The sequence below is a fragment of the Nanorana parkeri genome, unplaced genomic scaffold, assembly GCF_000935625.1.
Source record: "Nanorana parkeri isolate BGI_ZX_2015 unplaced genomic scaffold, ASM93562v1 scaffold263, whole genome shotgun sequence".
NCBI lineage: Eukaryota > Metazoa > Chordata > Amphibia > Anura > Dicroglossidae > Nanorana > Nanorana parkeri.
The window spans coordinates 506,399-516,353 of record NW_017306531.1 but is presented as its reverse complement, the minus strand read 5'-3'; the positions used below and the strand labels follow the sequence as shown (position 1 = coordinate 516,353).

General features: G+C 42.1%; 1 protein-coding gene across 1 annotated transcript in view; it reads right to left on the bottom strand.

Annotated features, from left to right (window-relative positions):
• Positions 1 to 9,568, bottom strand: part of LOC108787458 (vomeronasal type-2 receptor 1-like) — a 40,704-nt gene extending 31,136 nt beyond the window's left edge. Inside the window, exon 1 of the mRNA XM_018557029.1 lies at positions 9,557 to 9,568. Within this exon, the coding sequence (XP_018412531.1) occupies positions 9,557 to 9,568 (12 nt within the window). The remainder of the gene's footprint in view (positions 1 to 9,556) is intronic.
• Positions 9,569 to 9,955: the final 387 nt, after the last annotated feature.

The following is a 9,955-nucleotide window of genomic DNA, read 5'->3' as shown; positions in this document are numbered from 1 at the left end:
GTCAGGGTGTGACGCACAGTGCAGAGGTCAGGGTGTGACGCAGAGTACAGAGGTCAGGGTGTGACGCACAGTGCAGAGGTCAGGGTGTGATGCAGAGTACAGAGGTCAGGGTGTGACGCACAGTGCAGAGGTAAGGGTGTGATGCACAGTGCAGAGGTAAGGGTGTGATGCAGAGTACAGAGGTCAGGGTGTGACGCACAGTGCAGAGGTAAGGGTGTGATGCACAGTGCAGAGGTAAGGGTGTGATGCACAGTACATAGGTCAGGGTGTGATGCACAGTGCAGAGGTTAGGGTGTGACGTACAGTGCATAGGTCAGGGTGTGACGCACAGTGCAGAGGTCAGGGTGTGACGCACAGTGCAGAGGTCAGGGTGTGACGCACAGTGCAGAGGTCAGGGTGTGACGCACAGTACAGAGGTCAGCAGATGTGACGCAGAATGAATAGAAACTTACAGTGCACACAGATTTAATATGCCCTCTTTCTCTCCAGGTGATGGGGTGCAGCCATGTTTTCTTCATGTACCAACAGACTGCTGGTGATCCTGCAGTCTTCCTCCTATAGTAGCGGAAGTGGGAGGAGGAAGCTGCAGGTGGCCGCCGACAGACTGATCACTGAAGCCGGCACACAGTAGTGACAGCTGAACAGATTCTTCTCCCCTCGGCTGCTCTGTGGCTGCAGCCACTGAGGAGGAGAAGAATGTGTACAGCTGTCACTACTGTGTGCTGGCTTCAGTGATCAAGATCGGAGGTCACTCTTCTCAGAAGAGGGCTTTGCTCATATGAGCTTACAATCTAGGAGTTTTGGAGAAGTTAGATACTATAAGTAAGTGATGCAGCAGTGGGTAAAGATGATTGGCGCTGGTCACATGGTGAAGAATGTTTCGTGTAGAGAGATGAATATGAAGTTTTGAAGAGGTAGAGGCTAGTCTATTGTGAAAAGAAAAATCATTCCAGACTGGAGCTTCACTAGGGAAATCTTGGATCCGGGCATTAGAGCAGATCATGAGTAAGGATGACAAAAGCAGGTTAGTGGAGGAGTAGAGAGTGCTGATCAAAATCCATATTGTAGCATAAAGGTTCCCATAGACATTGTAAAATCACTACCAGGTACCTCTGAATGGAGAACAATTAGAAAGAGTAGGAAGTGTATCCCGTACACACAACTAGGGTTGGGCTCGATGTTCGAGTAGAACGTGAGTTTGACTCGAACATCGCTAGTTCGTGTGTTCACCAAACACACAAACTATCATGACATTCAGTGGGCTGTTCGCCCACCGAGCACCCCATAAGGCAATGCACCTTCTGAAGCACTGATTGGCTAAAGCCTTGCATCTGAACACAGGTCAGGTGAAAGACTTTGCCCAATCAGGGCACAGAGAACTGTGAGAGTCATGATTGGGCAAAGTCATGATGAGTCTGCCCAATCATGGCTCACCTGTTACAACTGTAAACAGTTGGGCGGACCTAGCTGTCACAAAAGTTGCCTGCTGCGGGCGTTCGTCGCAGCGGACGGGACGCTGTCGTTGGTTTGTTTTTTTGTTTTATTTTTTATTTTATCGAGTCGTCCTCATCGTGAACAACGCTGGACATCGTGATTGACCCTGGATTACGTCGGTGGATCAATTTTTTTTTTTTTAATAAAGGACTTATCATTGATTCCTGTCCCCCTGGGCAGTACCCAAATCCCCATATACTTTTTATGGCCAATAATATGCATATAAAGCTTCAAAATTGGAACATTTGATTCTTAAAGTTCTACCCCTATAGACTTGCATTGAGTTCGAGTTCAAATTCGATCTTTTCCCATGTTTGAAAGTTCGAATTCGAACCGAACACGGAGGTGTTCGGCCCATCACTACACACAACCCACTACACACACTGCTGGCAAAACTCTGCTGTAGAGGAAGCAGAAGAGAGCTATCCGCTACACTGAAATCTTTTGAACAATAAACAGTCATGACTGTTTAGTTATCAATATGCTCTGTTCAGCATTATTGTTCAACGTTAGCTCATGTGGGTGTAGCGTCCCCCTGACTCCCAGAGACCTGAGGTGGACCCCCAAAGGGCAGAGAGGGTTGACATTTCACTCTCAGAGTCAGATCCTTTGCCAGTGAAGGAACGAGTGATCAAGAAGTTGGGGGCCAGTCACTTTAAGTGCCTTTTTAAATGCTTTATTGGAGAACTTCATGACTGGGAGAGAGGGTACAGGGTTTAAGACATCCATGCCAAAAAATATAGAACAGACCCAAGATTCAAAAGTCTTTTTCAGTCTTCCACAGTGCAGAATCAATAGGAGAACAGGCTGACACTGGGTAATAGAGCAACAGCTGAACTGGGATAGGCATGAGATCTTCCGTAAGAGAGACACCAGACTTTCTCCTGAGGTCCATATCAGTACCATGCACCTCCAGTAGCTTTTCTGGTTCTCTTCCTCAATCAGTTACTGACCCCTCCAGGGTTCACAGGTGTGGCTTCTTCTAGGCTTGAGGCCTAGTCAGCATCTCCATCTCTGAGCATTCCTCCTCCAGGCTAAGCCCAGGGGTGGACTTGACTGAGCACATGGCAATTCCCCTGAGTATATAAGCACTCCACCAGGATGGACCACTGGCCATGAAACCCCTAGCGATTGGCTGGTGAGTCATATACACTCATGATATTCTCCCATTAGATGCCCCATACTTCAGCAGAGTCACATCCCACTCAGGCAGGTACAATCAACAGCAGAACACCTGCAATTAACCAGATGATAACCAAATACAAATCAGATAGACTGATTACAGTACCGGCATAGCTAAATTTCTAGTAGCCACTCCACAGAAGGTGGTAGGGGCTACATGGGGTCCTGGTATGATTTGCAAAAAGAATCAAAAGTAAGCTTGTACTATCTGAGCATGCAGGCTTACAGTGATCAACCTGGCCAGGACAGATCACTCACAGAGTATGGTGTGGCCAGATAGCTCTTCTTACCTATGATTTAGCTAACATCCTGTAGGCTCATCCCATTTCATAGGCAGAAAAAAGACTATGGTACTTGTTAAATGTGATGTTTTTGTTTTCCCTAGTCGTATCTTGTAACCTTACGGCGGTGGGAATTACTGTCTATGCAATGTTATGACAAAATGTACTAAAATATTTTTTTTTTTTAAAGGCAGAAAAAAAGGAATCAGTTTGTGAGTAGCTACTTACAAAACATTAAAGTGATTGTTATCACCTCCTCAAAACTTAATCTGTGAGATCTGTGAATATAATATCATGGATGGCCATCAACAGAATGTAGATGTAGAACCCAGGGAGAGGATTAACAAAGACTGGTGCAAACAAAAAATGTGCCAGTTTCTATATACCTGCTTATTTTCCTTGCCTAGGTGCTTACTCATAGACAGGGAAAATATGAACTCACCTGTTCTACTAGCTAAATGATTTCACTTTTTCTGTGCTGTTAATTATTTTTCTTATCTTTTTTTGGCATTTTCTTCACTGAATTATTATAATGGATCTTGCTGAGAGGAAATGTGGTGCAAGAACTATTTTAGCAGTGCTATAGTAATGGCAGTAATGGCAGTGGCCTTTAGCAGTCTCTTGTAACGTGTCCCTAGTATTTGATGATGTCCTTCATGCATCCATGCCTGTAGCATGTCTGTAAGTGTCTGATCATTTACTGGTGCATGCCCACAGTCTCTGGTCTATTGTAGTATATCCAGGATCTGTAGTATATCTGTATAGTATATCTGTATTATATCCAGTCTCAGCACCTGTAGAAAGGTGCAAACACAGTTATGTTTACTCCTATGTGACAATAAATGTGTGAAAAATATTTTAGGAGGTCAGATGGTCATTTTTTTAAATGGCCATCATTGGGAATCTTTTGCATTCTCTAGTTTAACCTTTTTGTAACGTTTCTTCTCTGTTTCAGCAGCATGTTTCTTTGTGTGACATTTTATTATGTCAGGACCATTTATGCTGATAGATGTACTTGTTACTACTTGTTTGTTTCTTTCCCTTCCAGCAACAGAAACACCTGAACCCACATCAGCAATGTAAATGTCTTGTTTGTCAGGGGACAGAGATAATAGCAGATAAATTATATGTTCCTGGGATTAACTCAGCACATACCGCACATGATGAAGTATCTCTTGCATGTGTTCTAAATGGTTTCCATAGAAATAATGTGACCCATTCATGCAGGTAAACAGAGAGCCCTGAACACTGTGTTCAGATGTCATATAGTTATTACAAGTAAAGAGGAAGTACCACCCATGCCTGCAATCATATTACAAGTATTATGGAATAAACCTAATTTTTAAATAGAATTATCAAGATAAATTACAAACAAGTTCCCGTTTATATACCGAGGTTTCTTCTTTAAAATCATTTAAGCTGCTCATATAAATATAAAATGATCATTTTGCTGTATTTGAGATTTCAGGATCTAATGATAGTTGACCGGTGAGGATTATTAGATCTCTCCAAATCTAGGGGTTATCTACTCTTGGATAGCTGCCATCTAAATATGTTTACCCATTGAAAGATTTCCCCTCACCTCCCTGTTGTGATGACAACTCCAATATTTTGGATTACCCATCACTTTCTGTACCATAGACAAAAGTCGCAAAGTGCACCATCAAATGTCTGTGTGACGACTTCGATACACCAGGTGAGTTTGCCCGCCACTGTAGTCTTCCTTGCTGAGGAGACATGTTTTTGTACATGTTCTTTCTCAACCAATACTGCCTTAGTTGCAGCCAGCATAAAATACCCAGGGCTTCCTGGTATGGGGAAACGTCATACCAGGAAGTATGATTCCTGGTATGATTGTCAGTAACGCATTCATGTGTATAAAAAAAAGGTTCCAAACTACCACCCTATCTGCAGTGTAATCTGGTCATGTCCTCATTGTTCCTATTTTAATTCAATGTTGTACTTCTATAGTGCTTGCACAGTTTTTCCAATTCTTTTTTTTGTGGAATAGTGTACTGGGAACTTACTATTTACCCTATATGGCTCTACACACTTATAACAGAACAGAACAGATCAGTGAATTACTGACACCTAGAGCCCTTGGCTGTTTTCAGCCCATAACCCTCCATTAGTCTAATGGGATCAAGCACAAAGATCTGTGTACATATATTTGTGTTTTGCTTCTGACATGAGTTTATAAAGCCTTTATGAAAGATTTGGGATGCAATGTTTGAATTTTGAATTGCATTTTATGCAGTGGTATAATGATCATACCACTGCATACTATAATGATTATAATGATTCTACCAATGCATAATATAATGATTATAATGATTATACCACTGCATAATATAATGATTATAATGATTCTACCACTGCATAAAATGCAATAGAAAATTCAAATAATATTATACTATAATCTGCAGATTATAAATCCACCAGCAATAGATAATATGGAAATAATGCAGTGTGCATACGTTTTGTGAATGATCATTTACTTATCTCAAAGAAAAACTCCTCTAATAGAAATATAAAGCTGCCATTGCGCCTGAAAAAAGTATTAAAGCCTGATACAGTCTTGAGTAAGTAAGCAGGACCCAGATGCAAACCCAAAGGATAAAGGGTGAAAACAACATTTATGGAATAAAAATAATATGGAAAATATGGCAATTACTTATGAAACACAATGAAACACAATGCTTTAACAAACTAAATGTCATTCAGTTAGGGTTTTGATTTACTTTTAAGCTACCAAGGCTATTGTGTTGAGATGGATATTAAAACATATTCTATTATCTGGAATTCTGATGTGCATCTATTATGCTGACGTGTAATGCTATTTCCAAACATTTATTGATGTAATACAAACAATAAATATGCAAACAGTCTGTAATACAACATTGTTATACTGGTCTCCATAATAGAAGGTCATGAATGCCATAAAACATTGTGGCCCACTACCCAGTTCAGAAGGGAAAAATCATGAAGCCGTGATTATAATAATGGTGTAAGCGGAGGCAGGAAACTGTATACTCAAACTACAAAAATGTTTTATACCTTTTCTTTATCTTTTTTTTTTCCCCGCAGTCACGTGACCACACAGCCTCCCTTCCTGTACCTCTTCCCCATAGAAGGGAGTGTGTCTGTATTTTCAGTGGACGGGCTAGATATTTGACAGCTAGGATCCTGCTCAGGGACGCTGTCAATCAACAGGGCTGGTGGGGGTGACGGCAGAAAAACTGACTACAGACAAGCTGCGCATAAGCACAATGTCCTGTACTTCCAAGACGCAAGATCAGCGATGCAAACTGACCACGTCAGTACGAATATGCTTTTCTACTTGCAGTGGTTAGATTGAAAAAAGGAAACTGGCAGAATCACTGAATATTTTAGAATACATAAAGGCAAAATGACATATAATGTGGGGTTTAACAGCCTCTACAGTATATGTATACACACACACATGTATATATATATAGATAGATATATATATAGATATATATCTATATATATATATCAGGGGCGTAACTAGAAATAACAGGGCCCCATAGCAAAATTTAGTATGTGATCTTCAAAGCCGCTGCTGAGCTGTGTCAGTGACAGCCAGCACCCTTACATGCTATAGCGACCCAGACGGCCCACACGGCATCAGAGGGATGCCCTGACCGGGCCCCCCTGTGCCCCGCCCTATAGCGGCCACCTGGGTCGCTATGGCGATTGCTACGCCACTGTAAGTAATATATGTATTTAAGTGACACAAAACGCAGGAGTTAAATCCTAAAAATGCATTCAGGTACCTTAACTATTAACAAAAAATTTATCTTATTTGTGTATCACCTGGCTGTAGATCATCAAATCATCTCTGAATTCATGCTGACACAGTCCTTCCTTCTGGAGGGTGGCTACATTTGTTTCCCATGGTTCCTGTATGTGTTGCCATCGCTCCAAGCTCGTTCCCGTGATGGACTACAATCTCAATACAAATTAATAAACTAAACATGAGATTGTAGTCCATCATGTGAGTGAGCCTGGAGCGGTGGCAAATCTGTATTCCACCTGAAAGTACTACAATGCCATTATAGAACTAAGAATAGAACATAAAATAAAACTTTTTTTTTTTTTAATACTCACCTGATTCCTGGATCCACCAACAAGCCCGGCCTCCCGTCTCCCACGCTGTTAGAAAAGCTGCATACAGCGTGTGCTGGTTACTACTTAAACAGGCGCGTGCTGTGTGCAGCTTCTGAGAAGATACGCTATTAGCATAGCGGGGAAGGCGGCTGTGCATTTTGCATCGCTCCCGCTACGCTAATAGCGTATCTTCTCAGAAGCTGCACACTGCACGCGTTGGTTTAAGTAGTAACCAGCACATGCTGTATGCAACTTCTAACAGCGTGGGAGATGGGAGGCTACACTTGTTGGATCCAGGAATCAGGTGAGTAGTACTAAAAAAATGTCCCCAGATTTTATTTTAAAAAAATGTGTCACTTTACCTTAGCCTGGTGGTCAGTGGGGGGGGGTCCTACCATACCTCCCTGTTGTGATGACAACTCCAATATTTTGGATTACCCATCACTTTCTGTACCATAGACAAAAGTCGCAAAGTGCACCACGGGGGCACAGACAACAATAAAAAAAATGACCAAGGTAGTACTAGCTCTTTTACAGTCCATCCCAAACCTGAGGGAAAAAAAAGAAAATGTGGGCTTTACAAACCCATTACTTTTATAGCCTTTGGGATTATATACATGAAATAAAGAAACACCACCAGAGGGAGCTCCAACATGGCTGCTTTCCCTTGGAATATCTATACAATTGCATTTCTGTTTGTAATACAGATAGCAAATAATGTATGCATTGCCCATGTATTTCCAGGCTTTGAATTCCAGAATCACAGGTACCAATAGATAGTATGAGGTATAACATGATAGAAGACAGAAGATTATATTGAACTGAATAAATTGGTTAAGTGGAGGATAACTTGAATTTCATGAAAACATGATAGAACATAAATAATTGCTATATAAGCCCCTTTGTAATTTAATGTCATTAAAATTGTTAAATTACAATTGTCCTTTCCTTTACTCCATGGAAACTGTATATATATAGTGCTACCCCAAGGTTTTCTCCTATTATAATTGATGTGACTGTACCAAGCAGAGGCTGCAACTTAGCATAGAGAAAGTAGTGGGTTTACCTGTCTGTGTTTCTACCAAACAGCAGAATCCGGTAAAAGATTGTGCTGTTTTCTAAAATCCTTGCAAAATATCAACTGGAGATTGTTTTTCTATCTCACCAAAGTAGAGTTTGGTTTTAATGCTTTATTAAAAAATTTTAGCAGTATAAAATGTTTTTCCTTAATAAGGTGTATGGTAAAATGGGGAGCAACAGTAATATCTCTGCAATCGACTTCATTGCTGCATGCTTGTTCAGGTCAGCTACTTAGATAGCATTGAAGTCAGAGACAGCCATGCAGCTAGCATTTTCAAGAGGAGGTCCGTAATGATGTCCTATGGGTTTATTTTAGTACAGGTTTTGTTGAATTGGTATGACTAGAATTTTTCATGTGCATCGATATACACTGAGTGGCCAGATTATTATGACCGCCCCATCAGTACTTCGTTGGGCCACCTTTTGCCTTCAATACTGCGGCGATTCTTCTTGGCATTGACTCCACGAGATATTGAAAGGTGATGCGAGGAATCTGACACCATGCCTGATGAATAGCACTGTCCAGTTCTGTGAGATTTGATGGTTGTGGAACCAGCTGCCTGATGGCTCTTTCAACTTCATCCGCAATTTGCTCAATTGGATTGAGATCTGGTGATTGTGGGGGCCACCTAAGCAAGGTAAATAAGCAAGGGGAGTTGTGCCCTGTCCTTGGTGTCAGTGGAAGGAATAATGCCTCATTATTGGTTCCAGTGGGATGAATAGTGCTCCATCATTGGTATTAGTGGGATGAATAGTGCTCCATCATTGGTATTAGTGGGATGAATAGTGCCCCATCATTGGTTTATGTGGAAGGAATAGTGCCCAAATAGTGGTCTATCTGGAAGGAGTAGTGCCCCAACATTTATATTAGTGGGAGGATTAGTCCCTATTGTTGGTGTGGAAGAATAGTGTGCCATCATTGGTGTCAGAGGGAGGAATAATGCCCCATCATTGGTGTCAGTGGAAGGAATAGTGCCCCATCATTGGTGTCAGTGGGAGGAATAATGCCCCATCATTGGTGTCAGTGGGAGGAATAGTGCACCATCATTGGTGTCAGTGGGAGGAATAGTGCCCCATTGTTGGTCTTAATGTAAACAATAGTCCCCTATCATTGGTATCAGTGGAATTAATAAGTTGCTATTATTGGTGTGAGTGGGAGAAGTAGTGCCTCAAGACCCATTTAAAGGCAAGCAAGGGGCTGCATTCAGTTTGGAGACCACTGCTCCAGAGCAATCTTGCAATGGATAAAAGTAGGGATGCCCCGATACCGGTACTAGCATCGGTATCGGGACCGATACAGGGCATTTTGACAAGTACTTGTACTTGTCAAAATGCCCCGATGCATAGCGCCGAAGCTTGCGCTATGATTTTTATTCTTTTTTTCTTACCTCGTCGTGCATCGTGTCAATGCTGCTCCGGTGGTCAGCGCTCCAGGTGGGGTCCTAATTTAGGTGGCCGGCGACTGCCCAGAGGACCCCACTCGGAATGCCGCCCACCGGAGCAGCAGTGACGCGACACTCCTCTTCAGCTCAGCGCCATCCTTCAGTGCCGGAGAGCAGCGGCGAGTCAGCGCTGGTTCGGTGGGAGGAGCTCCAGGTAAGATCCTAATTTAGCTGCTCTCCTGCACAGTGAGTGAGGGCAAGTAAGAGGGCAAGTTTTTTTTAAGAAAAAGTATCAGTAATTGGTATCGGCAAGTACATGAGGGGAAGTACTTGTACTTGGTCTTGAAAAAGTGGTATTGGGACATCTCTAGATAAAAGTAATAAAGCACCAGTTGGAAAATATGT